Genomic DNA, 27,458 nt, shown 5'->3' with positions numbered 1-27,458 from the left:
CCTACTCCTCGTTCTGCCTTGGGGCTTTGCAGTAAAATTCAATAACCATTTTCCTTTCTAATTTTCTATTAAAGCACCACCTTATTTCGCCATCACGGCTTAAAGCTGAGGTACGCCTCTCTGCTTCCGTCTGCTCAGGGCGGGCTGCCTGTCCAGAAACCAGGGCAGCCTGTGTAACTCCTCCGTCACGTCCTGCAAGCACCTCTCTTCGGAGTCCATCCCAGCTAATAAGAGCCTCTCTGCGGACTTTGAGGCAGCCGCAAACACCTTCACATTTCAGAAGGGTTGACTATTCAAGCTCTGGAGTAGACTTTTCGGAGTCATCAGTTGGGCTTATTAGTTTTGCCAGATACTTTTTACTAACTTCATCCTGGCGGACACAGCGAGCACATGCTGCCAGAAGGACACCACCAGTCCTATGCATCACCCCCGTACAAAGCCGGGAGTCCTCGATAGGGAGCACTCATCCCCGCCAGCACAGCTTACTGGGATGGGGGCTCGCACACCCTGGGCATGGCTTTGCCCCCAGCCACATTGCACTCATAGCCATATCCCAGGACAAAAACGTGCCAGTGGAGTGATTTTTCACAAAAGCACAAGTGCTTGATACAGCTGCAGAAGGACAATTTATTTCCTCATCTTAACAAGCACTTCCCATCCCTGCACAGCCCCAAAACCACCTGCCTGCCACAGCCACGTCTCATCACTGCTACCTTTATCTGGAAAACCTCATTTTGCATCTTTGCCTTTTTTGATGGACAACCCTGTTAGGAAAAAAAAAAAAAACATATGACCACCAGTCTGGTCAGAAAGAAATATGATTGCCCTCCTGAGACAGATGAGTAAGGGTTAAAGGCACCTGGGACTGTTGCATCTGGGGCCTAATGATGGGGTGCTGGAGCTATAAAAGGCCGCAGAAGGAAGTTGAGCCCTTGAAAGGGAGACTTGGAGGTGGTTTCTGGTGTAACTTGGCCACAGACAACACAGCTGGCTAAGAGGAAAGGAGGTGTGAGAAGTGACTGTGCCGCTAAAAGTAAGTGATTTTAGTGGGGAAAGGGCTGAGGTGCGATGTCTGTGTGCTGGAGATGTTGGCTGTCTGATAGGAGTCAAAAACTCCTCAGGTTGCTTGTAAAAATCTTTCTTTCCACAGTGTCCAAGGGAGGAGAAAGTCTCAGAAGCCTCTTTTCTAAGCCTTTCTGTGGTCCCTTGCCAGCAGGGTGGCAGCTGAACCCACAGCTGATCCTACAGGTGTGTGGGGTGCTGGACCAACCTGCTCCTCATGGGCAAAAGCAGGAATTATGAGACCTGTGCCATGGGTGGGATAGCGCAAGGCAGTGTTTGATGCTCCCCATTAGGTATCTTGCAAGTAAACGATGTGTGTGCTGTGGCAGAAGGCATGCAGAGCCTGCATAGCCAGTGCCTGATGAACGTTTATCAGTCAGGGACATCCTGGTCACCTGCCCAGCTGCTAAATTTGGTGTGACATAGTTTGAGAGTGGTGGCAGCAGTTGGTGTGGCTGCAGGGGAAGCTGGCAAAGGGGAGAAAATAAGCTGCTGCTTTTTTCCAGGCTTGCAAATAACAATTCTAAAACAAGGTATGGCTGCTCCATGGAGGCTACCCTTTATCCCATATGGCTCTTGAGCAAGCTGAAATTACAAGATATTAAAGCAGCCTGAGTGCAAGTCATCTTCCTCTGGATTAAGGCCATAATTCACGCTGAGGGTTCTGGTATTTCTGTGCATTTACCTCTCTGTTATTATCTTAGCAGGTGATGACAAATGAATACCTGCTCTGCAATGGACACCTGTATCTACTAGTCCATGTATTTTTGTTTTGGAAAGGCTGATAGCAACTTGCTTAATCCTAAAGGAGTTCCTGCCCCAAATCTTTGGTGGAGGGCAGAACTGGGAGAGATGAGGAAAACTGTATGTGCCTGCATGCTAGACTGGAAATCATGGTCTTCTGGCTGTAGCTCCATAGCCTGCATGTCCTGACCTTATGGGTTAAAGGGCAGACAAAATTCAACACCCTCTGCTCTTAGTGAGTTAATACTTAACCCAAAAATCAGGGTCACCAGCCTCAATGAGCTGCTGTAGATAACACAGCATAGATTTTAGAGGCATCTGATGCCTAAATAAATGCAGGGGACATGGCACTGCACTGGGGATGGCAGGATGGGGATGGCAGGATGGGGATGAGCTCCGCTGGCTCGGTTTTGTCCACATCCTTGGCTCTGGGAAAGCTGCTAGTGCATCTCCCTCCAACTGCTCCTGGCTCGGGTGCCCAATTTCTAGCCTGAATATCTGAAAAACCCCTGGGGGTTTCACCCTGTGCTGCAAGGGCCTTGTCCTGACTGCCAAAAAGAGCTAGCAGCAGCTGCAGAAGTTAATTTTACAAGTCAGGTGTCTGCCTCTGACAGGCAGTTCTTCATATCTTTATGGCTAGACATTATTATATTGTTCTTTCATTTGATAACTGCTCTAGTAATGGCTTCCACTTGCAGTAAATCTCTTGTGCTCTCTTTTCTCCCCCTATTAAATATAAGATGATAACCTTTCCGGGAAGCTGTGTGGAGAGACTCAGGGCAGCTTTAAGAGGGGAGGCATAGGGTGGGGGCATGGTCAGCACTAGCAAAGCACCTGGTGGGATGATGCTTTTGGAGAAATTGTAATTATACCCTGCAGCACTTGGGAAAACCTCCCCAGCATGCAAGCTGAACTGGAAAATGAACATTTTAAATGCCTCTTCAATTTAGTGTCTTTGGGAAGTGCTGCTTAATACCTGGAAAATATGCCTGTGACATGAGAACAGACAAGTCTGAATGTGACTCAACACAAATATTTGGTTCCGTTTTCCTACCACCACCATGTAGCAGAACCTATCCCAGTTAAATGGCTTTGCAAACACTGATGAAAATACTTCAGCTCTCCCATGCACAGCTTTACCTTTCTTGGCAGCACTGGAGCTTGCCTGGAAACCTGGATGAGAGCAGACAAGACCCCAAAGCCATGAAGGAGCAGCCCAAAAACCTTCACTGCAGCTGCTCTTGGGCTATGGGTGCAACAGCTTCAAAACGAGGAGAGGGGACATCAACACCCAGCCCCACCAGGGCTAGAAACCCCCCAAGAGCTGTGAGGGCCCCAAAAGTAAAACTAGTGTTACTGGAAGGAGCACTTCATTTAGGGACTACTCAGTGACTTTCTCCATCTGAAAGCCACCTGTGAACACTGAGTAACCTTCAGACTGCCCTGGGGAACTGAAACTGGGAATATGATCTGTACAACATATAACCTGCAAATGGGAAGCATCCAAAAGCAATCAAGCAGTTGCACTTCAGCAGCTGGCAGGCCTGCACGCTGCCAGTGCGTGTTGTACCCCCTTGGTTTACCACCAAGCCGTGACCAAGCTCTAGTAGGCCTTCGCTAGTTCTAGGGCACCAAGGCAAGAGTGAGTTTAGCCCTGGTCTGTAGTGTCCTCTGTGGTTTTTAAAAGAGGACATGTGAATCAGGTGAGCGTAATGAATGACTCCATGGCCAGAGCACACTTCCACTATGGGATCACAAATCCAGGTTGCGAAACAAAGCCTTTCTCTGAACTGGAGAACAGGGCTTCTCTCTGCCACTTGCCTGACTCAATTACCTGAACTGCAAAAGGGACTTTTCCCTTCCCTCTGAAAACAGGATGGAAAATCAGTGGTTATCTAGGCCTAACCCTGCTGTTTAAATTCAGTTTAGACAATGAATATTTTCATTAGCTTCCCAAGTCCCAATTAAATCATTGTTTGCACGCTATAATTTAAAGCATGTACTCTATTGGTAAAAAACATAAGAGCTATAAAGCGTATACATATATGGTTGCTACTGCTGCTGGGTAGCTTCTTATCTATTTTAATAGCTACAATATTAAAACAGGGAAAGCGAAGCACTGATTATCCACAGATACGCCTAATTTCACTTTGCGAAGGTATCTGTTGAAATAACATCTGTAATGTAGGTAAATGAATGTACATGAGGGACCAAAGCTGGAGCACAACGCTGATTCCAGAAATAATTGTTTCATTGGGGTGGGGGAAACAACACTAAAGCTTGAAATAAAGCCTTTTGTTAGGCTTTTAAAAATAAACGCCAGCAATACATCTTAATTTCCCTTGTGGCCTGGTAGAGCAGTGTTATGAGGAGCCCTGTATTTATGAAATCCTGGATAAGCCTGGCTGCTGACCCCGGCAATGCGGCTACGTGTTTCTGAAGGGGCTCGGGGGCTTGGCGGTGGTTTGGGCCCAAGGCCATGCTAGGCTGCCATGTCAGGGCACCCAGGGAGGGTTGCAGCCCTCCGGCCCCTCACGTTTATTTATCTCTGAGGTGGGGCTGGTGCCCTATGGTAAAACCAGCGTTTTTGAGACTCCCTAACCCGGCAGCGGGGTACTTTTCACGTGTGTGTGTGGTTTTTTTTTTTTTAATTTTACTATTTCTGTCAATTTTGTGTGTTCATTTGCTACTTTTGCCAAGTTAAAGCCGCCAGAGGCGCCCACCGCGGCCCGCCTCCCCCTCAGCCCGCCATGGAGTTGTGAGGGGAAAGAGGGAGGGGGGGGGGGGGGAGCGTGCGCGGCGTGCGCGTGCGCGCGGGGCGGGCGGGCGCGTTCCCGAGGCGGGGCCGCGCGTGGCGCTGCGAGGGGCCGCGCCTGGAGCGCCTCAGGTCGGTCGGGGTGGAGGGGCCGGGGCGGGGGGGGCACGGCCGGTACCGGGCGGTGCCGGGGGGCGGCGGCGCTGAGGGGGCCGGGCCGGGCCGGGCCGGGCCCCGGGGGCCGGGCAGGGGCCGCAGGGCCCCGGGAGGGGAAGGAGCGGAGCGGCCGCACCTGAGCGCTGCCGGGTGTGGGGGGTGAAACTTGGGGGGCTCGAAGCGGGGAGACCCCTGTGGTGTGGCACCGGGAGCGCCGCAGGGGTCCCTGTGCAGCCCTCTGGGGGTTTGGGGTTGGTTTTGGGCCCCAGGGTGTGTGTGGGAGGGGGGTGGGGGTGAACGGGGGGGCTCTCAGCTGCTTCTGGGGAAACGCTTCGCAGTGGGGCGAACCCAAAAGTTGCTTTCTCTCCTTCATTCTCCTTTTTTTTTTTCTGCTTGAAATAGTGATTTTAAATGATTTTTTAAGCAAAACTCGCTTAACTCTCCATTAAATAAAACTTGCAGAGGAGAGGTTGGTGGCAGTGCCCAGTTTGACCAAAATGCCCTTTCCCTTTCCCTGTTGGCCCAGTGTCCATGTGCTCCCCCAAAGCCCAGCGCCTCCTGTTTCTGCAAGTTTTTGGTCTGAGAAAGTCCGGCGGTGGTACGTTTCAGGTGGAGTTTGTAAACTCGTCTGCCTGGATTGTTTCCTCAAAGGTGAGGTGTTTAGAAATAGGGGACTGGGGGTTGTGCTCCCCTGAAGGGGGAAAAGTTTGAAGTTAGGGTATTTCAGTATAACTAACAGGATTGCTAGCGTGCCCACTTAAAACAACAAAGGCTACCTGTGTTATGTCTGAAAGGCTCTGGTGTCAGTTTCCTGTGCTGGTACTGGTCTTTGCAACACTTTCTTTCCAGGGTTTAATCTCTGTCCAACACTTTTTGTTTAGCGTTTGCAGAGGAAGGTGGTGTTGGGCTGTACGTGTACAGCAGTGTATTGGAGTCGACTGTAACTGTTCCATGCTTGAATCAGGCTTAAAATAGATTTTATTTTGGTATTTTTATTCTGGTCTCATCGTTTCCTGCAGAAAGGAAGTGCAGTATGTCATAATGTGTTGTATCTTGGCATAATTAGGCTATTTAACTTCGCAAATTAAATATCTTAGGACCTTATTCATTTGCAGTAAGTTCTGTAGGATTGCCAAAATCGAATGTAGAATGCAGTACTTCTTTTTTTTTTCTTTTTAAAATCCCTCGCAGTAAGTATGCCACAACATAATACACGGTAACTTTCCTCGTATTTCCCCTCCAGTGATCCTCAGCTCTGCCCTGGAGGAAACACCTTTCAGAAGCCATCCGGAATTCCTCTAGCATGCCTTGTAAGGCTGAGGAAAAGGATGCAACTTGCAGTAGTTTTTGGTTTGTTTTTTTTTATAGCGTGTGTTCTTGCTACTTAGACTGTGTGATAGATTTTTTTTTTTTCTAAAGTTACTAAATGGGTATTATGTTTATGTTGATTGCTTTAGTGCTAGGGTAGGTTTGGTTAAAGCAGAGGTCTGCTGCTGATAGGCTGTGCGTTATGCTGTCAGAAGAAATTTAGGTCTTCATCTCTTTTGTGAAGTTGTGCAAATGACTAGTTATGCAGCGAGACGTTGTTCATGCCCAGCGTTAGCGTTGTTGGGTCACTTAAGGTAGTTCTCCTGTGATATTCTCTCTACTAGCTCCTGAAACTTTGCAGGCTGTTGATTTGTTTTACAGAAGCATTTAGATACCTGAGCTGGCAGGCAAGCCCCATTTTTTGAGGCACTACATAACTAAGCAACAGTTTTCCTTTCAAGGAGCTGCTGGATAAGGCAAAATATGGAAATAAGAGATGGCAACCTTGTAAGGAAAAGATTAAAAGCTTTGTGCAGTGCAGGTTTTATTCCGTTCTGATTTATTCTGTAAAGTTGAATTCCGGTCCTGTGCCTCAATTCCAAAGTGCCTTATATGTATGCATGTCAGAAAGCTGGGGGAAAGTGTAGGTAAAAGGTCACTTCATTTGTATTTATGCACTTTCTGCTTTTCTGGCCTGGCTCGTCTCTTTTGTGATCCTACCAGCCCATCTGAGTTTGCTAACTAAGCATGTTGGAGTAAAAAGACCAAGTGAGGGCAACGTCTGCGGAGTGCTTGCTATTTGAAACACTGATGGGCAGATGGGTGATCTGTGAACGTCTGCTGGCCATCCTGGGTACACAGGGTGTAAAAATCACAGAAAACAGGTTTGGAAGGCACCTTGTGAAACCTTCTTGTCCGAGCCTGTTACCTGCATCATGAGGTTACCTGGCATCCTGAATAAATATTTCAGTCTACCAGAGGATCATGTACTACTTGAGTACACTTCTGAATGACTTGCTGATAACGTATGCCTGTGACAGGATGGATATTCATGTGCCAGGTTACACTTTGTGTCCACCCTAGCTGCAGTTTGTCTTCACGATCTGAAGAACTTAAAGGAGTCATTTTACTTCAGAAAATAACATTTTCTAGAATTATAGCTTTGCTGCCTCGTATTTTGCTCAAAGCTTGCTTGGTTGCAAGGATTTTCTGAGAGCATGAGAAGAAAGTAACTCTTCAGTCAGGTAGCACGTTTGCTTGCACCTGGTAGCTGTGGGATTTTATATGTAGGTTTATGAGTGTTGATGGAACAAAATCCCTTTAAAATCTAATCCCTAATGTGCCACACGCTGCTTTCAGTGTGTCACCTTGCTTACTTAGCACAAGCCTTACTCTTTACAGCTGGGGAGGAGCTGAGGCAAGCTGCTTGTTATTTACAGCCGAAACATGTACGCTGCTCCTTTGCTGGAGTGTTTTGCCTTACTTTAGAGTCCTCAGCATACAGTTTAACTCAGGTGAAAGAAATCCCTGCCCTGTTAGACAGCTTGCTTGGTTTCTGTTGAGGCACGTAGCTCACATGAATGCCACGTGACGTTAGGGTAGTGTAATGCACATATAAGGGTGTACAAAGTACACCTGGGTGCATTTGATTTCTTACTGCTGTTTTGACTGTCAGACTAAGGTGATACTGCTGCATATATACGAAGAAAAGGTAAAGGCTTTCATACTACGGAAGTTTCAAAATACGTAAAACTTATGTACATGTGCATAATACAATCCCTTAAAATACCTTTATGCTCTTATGTTTGATTACTTGCTCTTTCTTCATTTTTTTCCCTGTTCTACAATTCTGAGATGTCACAGGGTTAGTAAGACAGCATTATCATGAAGGAGAATAAGCACTTAGGATGCCCTAACATTGCTACACAAATGTGTCTTGATGCTTAAAAATATAACCTGAAACCAGCATTTGAGTATATACATGTCCACCTTTCAAAACTTTATTACTGCAAAGTAGCTGCCTTTTACTTGTAAAGAGGAGGAGAAATTAATCAAAATGCTAAAGCATGACTGAATTAATAGGCAAGTGTGGCTGAAGTACTTGCAGCAGAGGAAAGTATATCTGATTTTGTAGAACAGTTGATCTGATAAAACTTTGTCAATGTTTTTATTCCCCTGTGGAATCACCATTATAAATCCAAACAGAACCTGCACGTGCTGGGCAAGTCTGGAAACAAAGCTAAGGGCAAGTAACAAGATCCACAGCTGCTGACGTGTGGCCAAAGAAGGTTAGTTGAGTGCAGTGCAGTCTGATGGATGCAGTGTTTGGTTCTGTTCCTTGAAATATTTGGACACAGCTCAAGTTAGCAGTGATCGGTCCCTCATACCTGAAAAGTGGGGTTATTAAACAATTTAAAAAAAAATCCAATAGTGTTTATTCTTGGGTTTTGAGACCCACTTTTGAGAAATGAGAGCCGCTGTGTTTGAAAATGCATTTCTTATCAGATACTTGCTTTGATAAGGGACTAATCTGTTCCTCTCCCACTGTGTTTGAAAATGCATTTCTTATCAGATACTTGCTTTGATAAGGGACTAATCTTTTCCTCTCCCAATAACTGGGATAGTCCTTCTCTTTCATTAGTTAAAATGCATTGGAAACAAGAAGCTGTAGCAATTTTTCCCCTTTTTTTGACTCATTTAAAATACTTCTTCTGAATGGTTCCAGGTGTGCTCTTCTACTAGTGTGCCCAGTTACTGATCTGCTTGGGGTTTCTAAGCCAGCTATTTCATGTCTGGTGAAGCTTAGAGTCCAACGGATTGATGTAGTTTCATGATGGCAGACCCTCATGATGTTTGTTACAACACCTAACGTTTCAAGTCTCCTCTGTTTTTCTTAACCTCATTCAATTGTGAACTTGAAGCACTTTAGAGCATGGCGGTCTCAGGAGACTGAAGGTTGCAGGCTGCAGAACAGTTACTGCGTGGGTCTTGGCAATATCCTCCTCCCTCTTATGTCCCACAGGGTACTTCCACACTGTGGTTTGACATGAAAACAGGTGATCTGCATGTGAAAATGTAGTCCTTGAATTCTACGTTAACACATTCAACTGGATCACGTTCTTCCTGTGGTTATTCATGGGGTGGATACTCCTCTAGTGCCATCAGCTCTCAAAAGTGAGGACTCACTGACGAGTTGTCTTTATCATTTTGCAGACTTACTGACCTCTGTGTAGGAGAACAAAGACATCTGGGAACCACTGATGTAATGGAACAGGAGCAGTCATCTTTCCACCTGCTCTTTGTAGATCCTGTATTAATTTAACTGTTCAGTTTTTAAAAAAGTAGTTTCTGAACAAAGTTGAAATTGGTATAAAGGTTTGTCTACATAAGGGAGATCTGTCTGTGAGATAGGAAGGGAAGTCCTGTCTCTAGACATCCGATCCCAATCTCCCCGTTGAAATAGCCAGCATGTGTGTACTAATTGTAGTGGTGGTTTCTCTAAAGTGCACTAAGATCACTAGCTTCTTTCTCACAGGGCACTGAATGATCATTAAATGCTAATGACTTTTGATTACTGTTGACCTCGGTCAATTTAGAATTAGTGACCTAGAGATGAAAACCACTGTATCTCATTACCAATTTCCTGAGCTATCTGATCTTGCCTTTGTAAGTCAGTTTTGATAAGAGGCAGAATAGAATTAAAGTTGACCCCTGTCTTAGGAAAGGGTTGAATGCGTTCAGGTTTGCAATATGTTTAGAAACATACACAAAAGAGGCAGCCACTAAGAAAGAACTTATTTTTTGACCCCACAGTTTGTCATGAGGAAAAAAAACATGCAATGAAATGGGCAAGCTTAGGCAGTAGTGATGGGGAAGAAATGTGTAATTTGTTGCTTTTAAATTATTAGAAGAACAGTTTATGTCCTGTAACCTCGGATAGAATTTCTCATTTTTATGTTGAAGGTTTTCTCATCTCACACATTTATTTATAATTCTTGTTTTTACGTTGAACTATCAAGCAGCAAATGAATGTTCATAGAATACATTGCAAATTCTACTCTGGGATATTTTCTACTTGCAGTTCCTAAACTATGATGCTAGGAAATGTGTCTCGGCAGGTTGGTAAGATCACTTATTTCGTGTTGTGATGAAGCATTTCACATAATTTCTTCTCATATGCACAAAAGGGAAAGTTTCAGTGATAATTCACTAACAGGATCAAATATGTTGTTCACTGTAGGCTGTTTAAACATAAGTATACAGGTATGGTTTATATAGAATGTCATTTGTGTGGCATACACGGTATTGAATTGATAATGAAAATTCTGGGGAAACTTAAACATTTTTTTCCTTTCTCACTTTAATATGCTAGCTATATTTTTATCCAGCTGGAAACAAAACCTTTTAAATTTCAAAGCAAAACTCAAAAGTGTGAAGAAGTCTTTTTTCTGTTATATTAGTGTGTTTTGGGTGTAAATACCAAGTTATTGAACCTCTCACTGCAGTTAAATTGCAAACTTTGGGCAGCTATACAAGAAAAAAATGACAGTAGAAAGTGTTGCACTTGGTTTTGGAACAGGTTTATGGTAAGCCAATTCAAATTCACACAGAGAAAGTGGATTGCATCAGGAAGTAAATATAGGGGTAAATTTTTTTCTTATTCTTAAATACAGTGTTTTGATTTGGTTGCTTTGCCTCAAAAAGGCTATTGCTGTAAAAATCAAAAAGGGGTAATGAAAATAATTGCAGATACAAAAAGGACATTAGAAAGATCAAGGTTGTCTTGATAGGGAGACCAGTAAGAAGTGATGTGTGGAGATATAGCCTCTATGCTAGCAAATAACAGAATAATGGGAGAATAAAAGACAAAAGGAGTTTATTCTTTAAACTCCCGATTTATAAAAGTTTGTATTCACCTGTTGATTGGGCTGCTCAGGTCTTCCTGCTTTTGTTTCCTTTAAAGCATTTCAGGGCGGCTAGGGAAAAAAATGTAAAAGTTATATTTGTGGATAGAATTATGCAAAGGCTTTAAGTCCTCATTCTTTAAATCCCATAATAAGCACTAGGCAGAGTTGGGAGGAATATTTGCCAACAAGGATGTTGCTAGTATAGCATACCAGCTATAGCAAAACACAATTTAGCTTCTAGCATTAGTTCCAGATGCTTTTCTATTCTGATGCTATTCTGTTCTTGGCTTTTCTGAGAAACACTCTCTCCTTTTCTTTTTTTTTTTTCCTTTATTTTAGCTTATCCTCTGAAGGTCTTCATAATTTTATCTTTGTTCCTGCTCTAGTCTCCTTTTCACCCTAGCAAACCTTACTGAGGAAGACTCCAGGGCCAGCTTTTCCATGCAACAGACAGAAACAGTTACCAGTCCTGGTTAGCTTCAGTGCTGCCAAAAAGAAACTTGGGAGAGAGCAAGGAGGTTGGAAAACTTTGTCAATTCTAATGTGTTTTTTACTTGAGGAAGTCGAGAGCAGAGCTATCAGTCTCCTTTCCAAGTGAGCATTTTTACCAACAGAAGAGTTTGAATGGTGAAGGGGAAGGATTCTTCCAAGTGACTAAATAATTCATAAATAGGTAAACAGAATTAGGCTCTTCAGCTGTGTGGGTTGGTTTTCTTGGTTTTATTGTTTATTTGATCTTAGAATTAAACACTGATTAAAAAATTGTGTGTAAAAAGTCAAATTAAATGAGAAGTAGCAGTGGACAGGTAGATTTGTTAAACATTAACACTGTGTATTTATTTTGGTTAATAGAGATGTACCATCTGAAACGTGCTTCATTGGGGAATCCAGAATTTAAACAAAGAATTTTAATAATGCATAGGCATAATGACAGCCCAGGGAAAGACTTGGCAACTTTACAAAAAAGAAATATATGCATTTTCTCAATGCCTACTTGGAATTCATTCCTCAATTCAGGATTTGGTTGCGACAGACCATTGGGAATTTTGATGAAATCTTGTTTTTTAGGGATTTGTCTAGTTCCTATTACTACATGAAGAGCAGAGCTGTAAATATGTGATACAGGAAAAGCACAAACTATTAGAAGAAAAAACAGAAAATTTTGGGTATGCTTGCTATTGCATAAGGAGAGACTGATGTAATGTGAGGAAGAGTACCCCCATCAACCCTGGAAATTCCATGATTTCTTGAGTGTAAATTACCTTTAGAAAGGCATAATCGTGTGTGTGTGTATATATATATATATATATATATATATATATATATATATATATACACTCACAATTATTACATAATATATATATTGCACCAAGAGTTGGGCAATACGATTCCTGTGCCGGTCCTCACAATGGTTTCAAAGCATATTACTTAGAGGTCTTAGAGGATAATTGAAACTGGGATTGCAGGTATGTTATATGCATTTGGATTTAAACTTAAAAATTAATGCTTCAGTTTTTTTGTTTGTTTGTTTTTAAGAATTTTTATCCAGAAGCTGATTTCCAAGGGTTTATAACTTGTTCCCAATTTGAAAGAAGGATGAAACTTGATGCGTGGTTGGACTTTGTGCTTTGGGACATGATTTAGTGGGTTACATTGGTAGTAGGGTGATGGTTGGACCAGATGATCTTGGAGGTCTTTTCCAACCCTAATGATTCTGTGATTCAGCCTCAGAATATATTTTTTTTGCTAAATTCTTCACATCTGGCGTGAAGGATTTTTGTTAGACCTGTGTTAAGACTTAAGGATGGGATTGCCTGCACCCTTGAAGTTAATGTTTCTGGTTTGATTACTTATAAATATTAATATGTCTGAAGAATGAATTTCCTTTTTTTCAAAGTTATATTTATGAAGTTCTGTTACTAAAGAAAAATGTGAATTACTGAAGAAGATAAGGAAAACATCATAACAAGTTTTTGGAAAGGGATAGATCTTTGGGTAAGAGAAGATCAGTTTCCTTGATCCTCTCACCAGAAACAGACTGATTGGAACTTGAGACTATGACTAGCCTTTCAACAGGGAGAAGCTCATAGCTTGCTTTTACTGATTGCTAACATTGATTTGTAAAGTCATTAACAGTATGTGTATAATAAAAGAAGAAAACTTTTTTATGGGAAAATATGTGGAAGTTGTTGCCAAAACAGTAAAAAATAGCGAGTACAAGTAGCACCAGTTCTTTGCACGTTTTTTCCCCACTTCACATGGGTCTAATAATTGGTATATGTCACTTCGTTCTGAGCTAATAAAGTTCAGTAGAAGGTGGTATAAAGCTTGTAAAAGGGTCATAACCCAGCAGTTCCTATGAAAAAGTTGTGGAGTCATCAACATTTTCCATTTCCAGCAGACCAGGTTTTGATGGGGGACTTAAGAACTGACAGAGCTGCCAGTTGGGCTTTTTACCTACTGGGGTGGATTTTTATCCTTTTACACAGATGTTGTCTTGTCTACTAGGGGTCTGTCTGACTTTTGGGTTCAGGCAGAACATACTTCAGCTGCAGCTTCTTCCTCTCTTCCTTCCCCATGAGAGCACACCATGCTGTAAGTATGTGTGTTGTGTTTTACAGAAGTCAAAGGTATGCCTGACTCCTGGTTCACATTTACCACTAGTCTTCCCCAAACTGAGGTAGCCAGTGAGTCTGTCTGTCGTTCCCCTTCCCTTCTGCAGCCTCCCAGTAACCTTATTTACTATGCGTATAATCTTTGGACTCGTTTGGCAAACGAGTTTGCAAAAGTGTATGAGGACCTTGATTTCTTTTGTATTGTTAGTAAGCGAAATGGATTTGTGGAATCAAAACCAAATCTCCCATACGAATCTCCTAACCTCTGTTACCTTTCTCCTACTGCCAATGGCAGTGCTGAATTTCACTAGATTTTCTGACGAATGCATGGCTATTCAGTATCTCTAAGGTTTTTACTTTTTTCCCAGTGCAATGGCAAACAGGTTATTACTGTAACTAGAAGGGACGGAAGTTTGCCTAAGGAGGGGAAAAAAAAACTTATACAAACCCAACAAGGTCACATTTTGTGCTGAGAATACTTGCTGTGTTCCCATTGTAAATCCTTTGCTGTGAGCAATTATAAACATCCCATCTGTGGGATGAGTTTCTTTCCCTTTTACCCCTTCTTTTACTTCCACAATTTAACGCGGCTAAGATTGTTAGTTTCTGACCCAAATGAATCTGTCACATGTCAAAAAGAAAAATGAGAGAGAATAAGGAAGGGGGAAAGAAAGCTTGCTTGGAAATTGCTTCACCTGTCTCTTAATCTGTTTAGGAATGTCTCCCAGCTTTTTCAGCCACAGCACCCGTAACCCACCATCTTCTTTTACGTTACCAGCAAAGGTGATTTTGCATTGAGATGCTGGGCTGTGAAATGCAGCAGCTGAGCATGGACAAGCATCTTTCCCTGTGAGCTTCAGACAGAGGAGAAAGATGTGTGTCTGGAAATAATATCTTATCAAACCACTGCAGCCAAGCCTTGGGATGGCCGCTGGCCAATGGTTTTAGTTAGTGCTTAACGTGGAGCATCTCTTCAGGAGACCTGATAATCTTTGCAATATCTGCACTTCAGGTTTTTACAGTCCTTGGGTTTAAAGACGTTCTGAGATTACATGTTATGGAGCCGTAGCTGCAATTCAAGCAATCCCAATGGGATTTTCAATAAACAGCCTGAGTAACTTCTGTGCCTCAGTGTAAGTCAGTGGCAGACTGTCAGGGATTTCAGCAAGGTCAACTGATTCTCCACCAACTTTTGATCTTTTTTTTTCTTTTGATGTTGTATTCTTGTCCAGCAAAATTAGTTAAAGCTACATATGGCTAAGCTTGCATTAAGAGGAAAGAGGATTTTTTCTTTAAAACTTGAAAATAATTGGGATGATGTTTGAATTGTCAACCCAGCCAGTATTTTAAGGTGTGAAAAGTTGGCACCTAATACTGAGTATTTCTTCTCGGCCTTTTTTTAAGTGGCAGTGTTTTCCCATTTTTATACACTTGACCTACTATTAAGGAAATCTGTTCTGTATTTAAGTTCTAAGTAAGCTAATGACTGAAAATTAGTCTTCTTTCTTATTTAAATGATTTGGTTGGCATAGCTTATATCCTGTTTAGTTCAGAAAGTACCTGTTAATAAAATCAGGATGCGTTTGCATCTCAAGGAACAATTTCTGCCTGAGACTCGCTAAATTGTTCAGACTTTCATTTAATGCTTTGAAACATTGATGAAGTATATTCACTCTGATTTGCTTTAATCTGATTGCACATCTAGAAGTTTTCTTCTGATGTGGTGCAGCCACGTCTGGTGTAAGCTGGCCTCATTAACGCTGCTTCGTGATTTGAGACCCCTGCCAAAGGCTGTTACATTATCGAGAAACATAAGGAGTTAAAGCTGAAGCTGTGACCTCATCTCTATTCATGTTACACTGGGGTATAAACTCCGCTGAAAGGGATTGTTTAACCGCACCGCCGTCTTTTCCGCTGCTAGCTGATTTGCTTTAATTTGGCTCGGATATTTATAGCGGGCTCTTTCTGCACAACTGTTCCAGGAGGGGTTGTGGGACTACCAGCGGCACGGGGAGCCGTGCCGATAGCGATCGCACGTGGGAAGAGCTCCCACGGAAACGCTGAGGCTCAAATACGTCTCGCTACCTGATTTCAACTCTTCATCGCTTCCCCCGTGAAAATCCAGGCAGCGTCCAGGAGGGCAGAAGCTCCCCGGCCAGCCGCGCCCGGCGGTCCCCTCCTTACCCGGCGCCGCGTCCCTGCCGGGGCGCGCCACGGCTGCGGCTTCAGCGCGGGCACCGCGCGCGTTCCCATCGGTGTCACTGCGCGGCTGGCTCCAATCGCTGCCGGTGGCTTCAGCCATTGGCTCCGAGCGCCGGCTGACTCCATCCGCAGGGCTGCAGCACCGGCTCCGCTCGGAGCCCTCCGTCGCGCGAGTTGAGCTCGCGGTGCGACAGGACGCCGCGGGGCCGGGGCCGGGGCCGCCGTCGGGAAGCTGCCGCCCTACCCTGCCGGCGGGGCGCAGCGCTGTCGGGTGGCGCGCGGTCGGGAGACCCGGCAAGAAAGAAAGAAAACTGGCTGGAATGATGGGGATGCGTTTAACGGTTCGAGTACCGGATCAAACTTAAAGGCAGTTTCGTAGTCGGTATGCTGGAAAGGTCACCTTGCCTTGCTGGAGGAGAAACAAACTCTCAGCTCTGCTGCCCTGTGTTTAACAGCTTACGTGTGCATTTTTTAATGTTCTTAGCTAGTGAGGCTATCTAGCAGTACAGATAAGTACACTCATGGTAGATGAGAAAGGAAAGAACATGAAATGTCTCACCTTCTTCTTGATGCTTCCAGAGACGGTCAAGAACAGGTCCAAGAAGAGCTCTAAGAAGGGAAATAGCAGCAGCAGCAGTAGTAGCAGCAAATTGCCTCCAGTTTGCTATGAAATCATTACCTTGAAGACCAAAAAGAAGAAGAAGATGGCTGCTGATATTTTTCCCCGAAAGAAACCAGCTAACACTAATACAACTGCTGTCCAGCAGTACCACCAGCAAAATCTCAATAACAACAACACTATTCCTGCACCAAACTGGCAAGGACTTTATCCAACCATCAGAGAGAGGTAAGTTCAGGACGCTTCATTTTCGTGTTTTGGATGGAGTGGTGAGAAGTCACAAAATGTGTCCTTTTAGTTATTTATTAGCTGAGAAAAACACTGTTCTATCTTTTTTTTTTTCCATGGTGTGTGAAAAATGTATTTGGCTAATGGAAATTATTTTGATAGCTCTTTTCCAGACAATGCAGCTGTTTGTGTAAATAAAAATGTTGCTGCAAGCTGTAGCATACCCATAAAGATTTGCTTGTAGACCTTAGTGGGGGTTTTCAGTGATACATGCTCTTGACTGATTGCCACCTTTTGAAAAGTTTTTATAAGTTTGTTTTTTTTATTTCTCCCCCCTCCCCAGCTTTGCTTTTTCCCAGTACACTTGTGCACTGATGTGTAAAGTAGCTTAAAACTGTTCGACCTGTTTCTCAGTCTATTATCATGTAATTTTAACGTGTTAAGAAATTTGATTTCTTTAGTCCGGGGCAAGCGCGGAGTTACGAGGCACCATAAATTAACACGCTGCCTCTGTTTGTAGAAATGCAGTGATGTTCAACAATGACTTGATGGCAGATGTTCATTTTGTGGTCGGGCCACCAGGTGGGACCCAGCGGCTGCCAGGACACAAAGTAAGCAACAGCTGCATTATCAGTTTTTGTGCGGGGGATAGCAGGAGAGCTCCCACGGTTATGCCAGTATGTAGCAAAGGAGACTCAGCTCTTCTGAGGCAGGCTTAGTTCTGTATTTTAAAAGGCTACGTGCAGTGGAATGCTGTCCCTTGTTTTTCTTTGTGGTATCTGAGGCAGTCATTGTAAAGTTAGGAATACTGCTCGTGCTGTTGATTAATATTACTCTTGAGACTGTCTAGAAATAGTTAACTTCTGTAGTGGATATGAGCTTTTTCCAGTAGCTAATGCATATATGCCCATGAGAGTAAAACGAAGGGGAAAATGTGCAATTCTGTTTTTAACTTCGACTCCATTTCTTACTGAAGTGTGTCTATTGCCTGTCAGTGAAGCCTGGTATGTTCAGAGTGGCTCTCCCACATTGTTTTTGTTGGCAGTGCTTTCGGCTTAAAGCATGAAATAAGATTTCCCTTTCTCAACAGTATGTCCTGGCTGTTGGGAGCTCGGTATTCCATGCGATGTTTTACGGAGAGCTTGCTGAGGACAAAGATGAAATCCGTATACCAGATGTTGAGCCTGCTGCTTTTCTCGCAATGCTGAAGTAAGCATCATTCATCTGCTGGATATATTTTTGTTTATGATGTACACATACTTCAACTGTGACATTAGCAATGTATTAGAGTTGTGTGTAAACAGAACGAAAGCAATTGCTTAAAATATTCCTTTTCTTGTGTTTCAAGTATTTCAAACTTTTACCTCATGTTGGTCTCCCCCTCTACTTCCAGGCACGCATATATTAGGCTAATGTAGGCAGTTATAAATAATGACTTTGACAGGGGATCTTTGGGCACATTGTATACTGTAATGCCTATTGATTTGATTTGTCACCACACATTACACAAAGGAATGGAGTTACTAAAAAGAATTGTCAGCTGTAGAAAAAAAAAAAAACACAACAGAACACAACAGCACTGTTATACTTTGCAAGCAAAGTGAAAAGTTAAAAAGAAAAACAAAAATCAGAATTGCTGTGTTTGTATATCAACATAGTTCCAGCTCTTCTTTAAATGTGCTACATGTCTCTTGTCTTAACCACAAATTACTGAAAATTAAATTGCACTGGAAATTAAATTTCCCCTCATCTGTTATATATATGCATCTGGAAAGTGCTAAAAAGGCTGTTTACAAGAATAGGGTGGTTTTTACTCCAACTGTGTGTGGGGGGTGAGAAGTCAGTTTACATGATCATTATTTATCTAGGTCTTTGATTTCTTCTTGCAAACTGCATAAGAAATGCTATCGTTTCCAAGTGAACACAATGAAGCAGTTTCCCTGCTGAGCTGTCCTTGAATGTATCCATAAACTCTGATTTTTCAAGAGAAATTCCCAGTTGCAGAACTGCTGTGCCTCTGAGGCATTTTTCCCTTCAGCTTTAGTAACAGCTTTAGAATATACGTTAGTATCCAATGGTAATCCTTTTAACGTGCTGTGGGGTTTATTGCATGTAATGGTATAATCACTAGCGAACCATTTATTATATTCCATAGATTGTTTCGGCTAGCATGTGATTACAGAAAGATTTCTTTTTTTTTTTTCTTCTGTGTTTCCGTGGCACTGTAGAGGAGCAGTCAAAGTTGCATACAGCGTTTGTTGCGTACCGGTTTTTATAGGTTATTCTGAACATCAGAAACATTCTGTGCAAGTAACTGCAAGGAGAAGCTGAAGTCAGAGCTTTTGCATAGACCTGGAACGTAGGACAAAGTTAGGTCGTTATATCAGTAGGTGCGTTGCAGATCCCTGCTTTGGGCCTTTCTGTTTTTGCAGGTGTTTTCTGCAGAGCTCAGACTTGGGCTTTACTTTCATGCAGAATTTTACAAGGCACAAATGCAAGATACTCAGAGTCCTGTCCTACTTTCTTTTTGAACAGCAAATCTATATCACTCTGACTAAATGTGATTTGCCATCTAAAAACTGAATGCTTTTTGAATTTATCATTGTCATGAAAAAATACGTTCAGAGGGCAAACCTAGAAAAGAGAATATCAATACTGATAACCTAAGTCTTGGCAAATTATTTAGCCCATGGTAATTTGAGAAAACATCTTGGAGAGCATGGCCAGAACCACGGAATTCATCACCCTGTAAGCTTTTACTTAAAAAAGCAGAAGACCACACAAACTTTTTGTGGTCTTTGTGGATGTTGAGCTAACCTTCCTAGCGCTAACTGATGCAGTGTGTCTGCAGAGTGCTCCAGTGTCTGCGAATGCCGGGGCTGCCTGCAGCCGTGATGGTGCAGGGATGGGGAAGGGATGTTGCTCAGCAGTGCAGCATTCCCCTCCTTGCACTATCCCGAGCATGTGCTGCACTGGGCGGAGCTTGGGGGAGCCTTGTCCCCCTTCGCTCCTCAGCCCCCAGGAAATCTTTCCCACGAGTGTTGCCTGCAATTTTTGTGAGAAGTGGATGGTATAAAGCTCACGATACTGATGCTAAAGAAAGAAAAGACTTTTTGTCCATTCCAAAGCAGTCTTCTCCTTCATATACTCCTTCCCGTAGTCAGGAGGGATCCATTATAATCTTTGTAAGAATATATATTCTTTTTCCTTAGACAGTGAATTCTTAAATATTTTCTGTGTTTTACTATATAGTGTGTTTACTTACAGTGAACATCGGACAAGGTATTGCAAGATATAACGTAGGAAATATTGACTGGTGGATAGTAATTATTCTCCAAGTAAAATTGATTTTGCTGTTCTCTATTGTTTTAAAAATAGGGTTAAGAGGTTGTTAAAATTCATAATCCTGCTGACACACCGAGTTGGTGTCCTTAATGCATTATGTCTTACCTTAATATTGACTGTTGAAGTTAGAACTGCAGTCTTACTTTAACCTAGAATGAATGTGTTACTAAACCATCAGCCCTATGGTCTAGCAGAATCCTCTGTTTAAGAATAGGGTGAGACTGGGATATCAGTAATTGTCAACCAGAATCGAGGTACATTGGCAGAGTGCGAAGTGTGGAATATTGCTGACAGCTGATCTGCACTGTGTCTGTTGTAAATCAGTGATATTAGTTCCTCGCTTTCATGAATATTAAACTAGCAACTTCTGTACTATTTCAATTTAAAACAGATGTCATCATTCTCTGCTGTACTAGCAGGCAAAGAGAAGTAATAGAAGGGAGAAAAGTGTTGGAGAGCAAAGAGGAGAATCATAAAACCCAACAAACTGAAAGCTTTTGGGGACAGTAAAGGACGTAAGGCCTAAGCCCTTGTTGTTGCAAATAGCCCAGCTGAAACCAAGTAATAAAGGTGGGCTTTAAAAAAAGGGGGGGGGGGAGAGATGTCTGTATGAGTATTCTGTTCTGTGTAGCCTCTTAAATTTTATTACGTTGTTCCGTCAGTCTACTCTGAGCACATTTTCTTGGTGTGGCTTGGAAGATATCACCCGAAACCTGCAAACCATCCAAATAAAGCTATCTGCAACTACAAACAACCTACTATGTAGGTACTAGTTCCCCTTGATAAGCACGTTCTGTAGTGCCAAAAATGCATTGTGTTGGGAAACCTGCTAGCTAAAACATATTAATTAGTACAGGGTTGCATACAACTCCAACTTCACTGGAGGAAGATGTTTTTATCAACCATAACCATCAAGAATTGCTTATCCCTGTGAAGAGTAAAATTGCATTTGACATGGTTTTAACACATTGCATTCACTAGCTGCAAATGGGTCCCTGAAGCATGAGATATTAAAAAGAACAAACTGTACAATGCTTCATTTCTCCAAGCAATGAATCCCAGCAGTTTAGTCACATAAATAGAATTTCACCTTCATCTCTTTCATGACACTAGCATGGCAGTAAAAAGCATTTTTTTTTCTCCTTATGCACTGAGACTGAAACAAAATGCTGTGTTAGTGGAGCTAGGATGTTGTAAGCATTAATAAACCTGAAAATTAGTTTTCTGTGCCTTTTGCTTTTCCTGTGTGTTTCATTGCCTTGTTAAAATGCTAGTAATTACAAAGATGGGTAGCACCTGATATGCTTTGATAGCATTTCTCTTCTGAGAGACCAGCTGGTTATTACCAATAAACTTGTTCTCGCTCTTGTATTTATATATACCTCAATGAATCATCATCATTCTCCATCTTGGGACATCCAGTCCGAGTACTGTTTGTAGCACCTGTTCCAGACTATTGCCTTAGCCAAGTAAGGCAGTACTTGAAGAGCTCCCTCTTGGGGAGGATAGTCTGTCATTAGCCAAAGTACCTACGGAAGGAAAACAGAGCTGGAGAGGGGACCGTGCTTTGGAAACATAACCATTGTCTTACAGCATGTGCTCCAAATGTGAACTTTTATTCACCTTAGATTTAAGCATGTTATCTCCCATCATCTTACGTGAGTGGTGAATTTAGCTGGTACTTTCCTTATGAATTTACTAAAAAAAATTGTTCCTGAAAAGCAGTGCTTAGTTTTAACTTGGAACAATTTAAATATTCGTTGTTTGTAACTTTCAGGTGTTACTGACAAATGATCCTTGTGCATTAAGCAGCAGCATTACATGCTTGTGTTTCCTTTCAGATACATTTATTGTGATGAAATTGATTTGGCTGCCGATACCGTACTGGCCACTCTTTATGCTGCCAAGAAGTACATCGTCCCTCATCTTGCCCGTGCCTGCGTTAACTTTCTAGAAACAAGTCTAAGCGCAAAGAACGCCTGCGTGCTGCTTTCCCAGAGCTGCCTGTTCGAGGAACCTGACCTGACCCAGCGCTGTTGGGAAGTGATTGATGCCCAAGCCGAGCTAGCTTTGAAGTCTGAGGGCTTCTGTGACATTGATTTTCAGACGCTTGAAAGCATTCTCCGAAGGGAGACTCTGAATGCCAAAGAAATTGTCGTTTTCGAAGCGGCTCTGAACTGGGCCGAAGTGGAGTGTCAGCGACAAGAGCTGACGGCTACCATAGAGAATAAGCGCAAAGTCCTGGGGAAGGCTCTGTACTTGATTCGCATCCCCACCATGGCACTCGACGACTTTGCGAATGGCGCTGCTCAGTCTGGGATTCTGACCCTCAACGAGACCAATGATATCTTCCTTTGGTACACAGCTGCCAAAAAGCCAGAGTTGCAGTTTGTCAGCAAGCCCCGGAAAGGGCTCGTTCCTCAGCGGTGCCACCGCTTTCAGTCCTGTGCTTACCGCAGCAACCAGTGGCGTTACAGGGGCCGGTGTGACAGCATCCAGTTTGCTGTTGATAAAAGAGTGTTCATCGCTGGCTTTGGGCTGTACGGCTCCAGCTGTGGATCGGCAGAGTACAGTGCCAAGATTGAACTCAAACGGCAAGGAGTTATCCTAGGCCAGAACTTGAGTAAATATTTCTCAGATGGTTCTAGTAACACTTTTCCTGTGTGGTTTGAATATCCAGTGCAGATTGAGCCTGACACCTTCTACACAGCTAGCGTGATTCTGGATGGTAACGAACTCAGCTACTTTGGACAGGAAGGAATGACAGAAGTTCAGTGTGGGAAAGTGACTGTTCAGTTTCAGTGCTCTTCGGACAGTACAAATGGCACTGGGGTACAGGGGGGACAGATTCCCGAACTGATATTTTATGCTTGAATGGAAGTGTGTAGAGATAAAGCATTTTCCTATGAAGAACCTGCCTGGTTCAGACCTACTGATGCTTAGCTTTCTGTCTGCAGATATATGATCAGTACAGGTAATATGTCACAAACGCTGTGGGCAAGTTACCGGCTTGCTATACTTGTAGCATTGTTGGTGATAAAGTTTAAATGTTATATTCAACTTTAAACTGGAAGCTCCTTGGGAACACACAAATGTTAAAGGCTTTGTAAGAGAGGTGCCTGTTTGCCGGTGATGCTGATCCTTGCTTTGATGCACCTGTGAATCACCAGAGGATGCCCCCCTCTTGTATCTCATGGATTCTAGGACTCCTTCCACTAAACACTGTCTTTATTGCTCAGTTTTCTTTCTCTGTTTCCTCCTCTCTGCTTGTAATTATTAGGGGAGATAGGGGTAGAAAATGGAAAGCCTTTTTTTATAGTTCTCTTCTGTCTGCTCTTCAAACTTACGAAATTCCAATAAGCTGAGCTGCTTTTGATCATGGGAGCTGAAAGAAGTGCTCCAGTTGTAAACCGAAAAAAATATAGGTTTATACCTTTATCCTGTGAGATTCTCCTGTGGCCAGCTGTTGGGATGGCTGCAGGGGAAGAGGAGACAGTGAGCAGCTTTCAGGAAGCCACACAGCATGCTGACCGCAGTGCATGGACATGTTTACAGTGAGGAGGGATCTGGGCTTGGCAGCTTACCCTCGGAGTTCATCTTCTAGTAAACCCACCTACAAGGCAAGGAAGTACTTGAACATGTTCAAATTGTATATGCAGGTTTAAGCCTCTACTCCCATGACCTAATTTTGCTACATTGAAGTTGATTTGCTATTTAAATAGATTTTCTTTGAACCCACGCTGAATAAATGGGGGTTAATATCTAGAATTCAATGCAGGACCGTTCTGTTTGGTTTTGGTTTTGTTCTTATTTCTTCCTCCTAAATGTTACAGAGACAGATTGTAGAGGAACAAAAGAATGTACCAATCCTGACTTGGACTTTTTTTTTCCTGTAATATGAGCTTTCTTCTTTTTATAACCATACATTATCAGTGGAATTTAGACAAAGACAAGAAGATTCCCAACTGTGATCATATTACAGTTAGCCTATATCATCAGATAAAAGTCAGGAGGAGAAAGTCTTCTCTAATGTGCTAATGGTGGATCTCTTGCAACTGCCTATAGTCAAACATCAATCAGGGGATTACGCAGTGTGGAACCTTTCCCTTATCTGAATTCTTTCTCAAGCTTCCTGTCATATGTCTGCATCATTTCTGGAAAAGCATTAGGGATCACAACTCTATCAGGGAAGGAAATCAGTGTAAATAAGAGATACAGGTACTATTTAAACATGAGAAAATCTTTCACCCTTGCATTGTGACAGTTGCATCTCAAAGGGACACTACCTATTGTAATGTATCTCATTCTTATTTCATCTCTGAAGTGGGTTCTTTTTGTTGTGTACGTTTTAAGAAAATGAGAGGACCAAATGATTCTCTGGACAGTCTCAAGGTTAATGTTATGTTATATCAACACATTAATGTAGCATAACCCTATATTCACTTGTCAGTTTTATAATAAAAATGTTTTCCCATACGATCTCTTACCAGTTCGATACTATTACTTTTAAGTGTTTCTTGACAGTTGAAACCCTGGCCTTTGGCCATCATAAAGTGCCAATACATCTTTGCAGTTTCCAAAACACCATCCAAGGTAAGGAAAACAGGAGTATAGACATCAAATACATTATGGCCAAAGCTCAGCTCTTCCCTCTAGGTAATAAAGGAGAGCCTTGATGAAGAGGCAGATGAAGAACTGCTTACAAGTTCTATGCTTTTTACCCATCTTAGTGTTTAATGTTTTATATACATACATACATATATGTGTGTATGTATGTGTAAGCAACATTCTTTCTGAAATGTAAATACCCTCAAAATACATAGAAAACGTTTTGGCTTTTTTTTTTTTTGCAACAGATGTACATAATCCAGACTGTTAGTGAAATCTAAACAGAATGCTCCATGGAAAACTCCCAGAGAGATTTAAAAAAATCCCTAGTTAATTATATTTAGATGTGCAGCCTAAATTAAACAAGAATACAGTTGCATGGACTGGAGGAAGAGTTGAAGAGACTGCAGAAAAGAATCTAAGATTGTTGAGAAGTAACCGTCATCTACTTGTAGACAACGTTTTGAGCAGCAGTTCCGTTTACTTAAATACATTTGGAAGCAGAGCAAGACACTAATCAGCTGATTAAGTTTTCTTACAGCAAGAGGTTGACATAGATGTAATCATTCCGAGTGATTATCAGACTGACAAGTTGCTTGCAGAAGCAAGCTGCATTCTGAGTTGTTCAGGGGAAAAAGCAGGTGCCTCAGCTGGTGGGACTAATCAGTACTGCACTGGTAGAGCTAAACTCTGGTTCTCACTTGTTTTTTGTTTATCTGCAAATAAAGGTAAGCTATCTGCTACTGCGGCTGGAACAGATAGGAGATCAGAATACTGTATAGCTGTAATATGTAGAAAATGAGCTATTATTTAATTATTTTTATTTGCTGGTTTTGTTAAATCTTTTTGACGAAGTAGGATCAAAGCTACCTATAGCTTAATTCCTCTGAGTCCTTTCCAGGTTTTAGGAGCTGCTGCATGTAAAGTTTTTGTTTTGTTTTGTTTTATGTGGATGAATAAATAAAAGGACCACGGAACACCTTTTGATGCCTACAACGCAGCTTGACTCTGAGCCCTGCTTGATACTGACAGGTACTGCCATATGAGAAGGTGACTACTTCCAGTCACCGTAGACATCAGGGCATTTAAATAGGTGTCCAGGTGTGAATTTGGTCAGTTTAGCAGTAGTATCCAAGCTTGAACACATTGATATGGCTGATGCTTGCAGAACATCAACCTGGCATGTAAGCATAATGTTAATGCAGAGAATTTCTTAGGTTGTCTTAAGCTGTACGCAGCCACCTCTGCTAATTGTACGTTTGATTTTCCTGGTGATGGGAATCTGTGATAGAGAGTATAATGTAATATACTTTCTGCATATCTAAAATAGTATTTAAGTAAGCATTTTAATTTCTACATCCATATTGCACTGAACTGTTTTGTTGTTTAGTTTTTGTTTTTCTTTTTTTTTGTAATTAAATACAGCTAACTTCAGATCACAGCACTCATTTGTGCTGAAGCAGTGTTTGACCTTAGCAAGCTTACAGCATTATTTATAAAGGACAGATATATAAATATGAAGTACCTCATGTTGAATGTTATTGTACTGTATCTTTAATGTCACAGTGCAGATCTTGTTGGACTAATGAATGTGTATAATCGCGTTAAATATACAAATAAAAATGGTTCTTAAATGGTTGTTTCCTGCAGTACCTTTGAAGTATGAGCTGTGAAAGCCTTTACTTAGCTATCTTTTAGTGATTTCTATTGTACAGTTGGGCACAGATATTTGTTGAGCTTATGTATTCAGAGATCTTTTGATCCCCAAAGAAGTAAAAGTCTAAGGAAAAACAAGGAAGAACAATGAAAATGTTAATCAGTTACATTGTAAAAAGGTTGACGATTAAGCTAATGAGCTAGAGTGAATGAATTCATTTATGTGCTTTATGAAAGACCTTGTCTGCTAGCATTAATATTTTAATGCTCTATTAATATTATTAAGTACGTGGAGATGAAGGGGGAGGGTCTGGAGTTTATTCTAAGAGACAGTTGGCACAGGGAAGGCCATGGTTTTCAGTCTCTGATCTGTAAGAATAAAGGACATGGTTCATGCAAAGGGGCTGTTCTCTGCTGAAAAGTTAATTATGTCACGTTAGTCAGAATTCTGATTGTTTTCTTAACAATCTTCTTCCAGCAGATTTGAGTCTTCATTTAAACTTTTATTATCAGTGAAGCTGAAGCCCCACTTCCTTGATGTCCATATCCAGAACCTCTCATATATTATCAGCTAATTATAAAAAAATACTCCACAGCGCCATATGGAGACATGGAAATTTAATTGAGGAATTCTTCCCAAATAAAAACAGTAACTTCAGGTTTCATCTAAAATCCTGATTAAAGCATGTTTACAGGCATCAAGCTTGTCTCTTTTGGTAAGTTTTCCTAAAATTCTTGCTGCTGTATTTATTACTACACTGCTGTATACGTGATCCAAATTCCCTTTTGTGTCCAGTGCTTCTCATTAATTTGGAAGAGGCTTCAAACAGGAACTGATCATGCAGTTCTGTACTAATAATGCAAACTCTTAAATGTGTGGTAGGTACCGGTGTGGTCTGTTGCAGGACCACATCTGCAGCAGTCCAGCTAGTTATGTTACAGGAGATAGGTCATTATTTATTCAGGTTGTCCACTTTATTTATTTATCAGAGAAACTGAGGCTGCGAGCAGCACCTATCTTATCCAAAGGGACATTCTTCATTTCTGGCTGAAACCTAACAGAAGGAAGTGCTAGAACACTTGCTTTGGAAATTGGTGTTAGCGTGGCAGTCTCTTGCTCTGTGTTCATTGATGCAAAGAAGCGAGCGTGTATTCACGCCAGAAGGAAAGGATTTTAAAGTGGCAGGAAAAAACTGACGGGGTCTTTCAGGATTTGGGAGGAAGACGACTCCAAAAGCTGAGTTCAAGCTTTG

At 42.1% G+C, this 27,458-nt stretch overlaps 1 protein-coding gene across 6 annotated transcripts; it reads left to right on the top strand.

The window, feature by feature from the left end:
- The first annotated feature begins 937 nt into the window (after positions 1-937).
- BTBD3 (BTB domain containing 3) lies at positions 938-26,183 on the top strand. 6 transcript variants are annotated; one of them, XM_080587178.1, is made up of 5 exons: positions 938-1,033; positions 16,329-16,596; positions 17,117-17,207; positions 17,687-17,805; positions 21,783-26,183. In XM_080587178.1, exons 2-5 carry the CDS (start codon positions 16,454-16,456, stop codon positions 22,813-22,815), a joined length of 1,386 nt encoding a protein of 461 aa, XP_080443304.1. In that variant the 5' UTR covers positions 938-1,033; positions 16,329-16,453; the 3' UTR covers positions 22,816-26,183. The 6 variants fall into 6 exon arrangements, with proteins under 6 accessions (XP_080443304.1, XP_080443302.1, XP_080443305.1 ...); XM_080587176.1 differs by lacking the exon at positions 938-1,033 and adding an exon at positions 4,100-4,693; XM_080587179.1 differs by lacking the exon at positions 938-1,033 and adding an exon at positions 5,244-5,368.
- The last annotated feature ends 1,275 nt before the right edge of the window (positions 26,184-27,458 follow it).

This window comes from Anser brachyrhynchus (genome assembly GCF_964034855.1).
Source record: "Anser brachyrhynchus genome assembly, chromosome: 3".
Classification (NCBI taxonomy): Eukaryota; Metazoa; Chordata; class Aves; order Anseriformes; family Anatidae; genus Anser; species Anser brachyrhynchus.
This window is presented reverse-complemented; position numbering and strand designations above follow the sequence as displayed.

Bases quoted from the DNA above. Each gene is read 5' to 3' on its own strand.
- BTBD3 (XM_080587175.1), top strand. From the start codon at position 16,271: ATGGTAGATGAGAAAGGAAAGAACATGAAATGTCTCACCTTCTTCTTG. The intron at 16,597-17,116 runs GTAAGTTCAGGA...CTCTGTTTGTAG, and splicing joins TATCCAACCATCAGAGAGAG to AAATGCAGTGATGTTCAACA. The intron at 17,208-17,686 runs GTAAGCAACAGC...CTTTCTCAACAG, and splicing joins AGCGGCTGCCAGGACACAAA to TATGTCCTGGCTGTTGGGAG.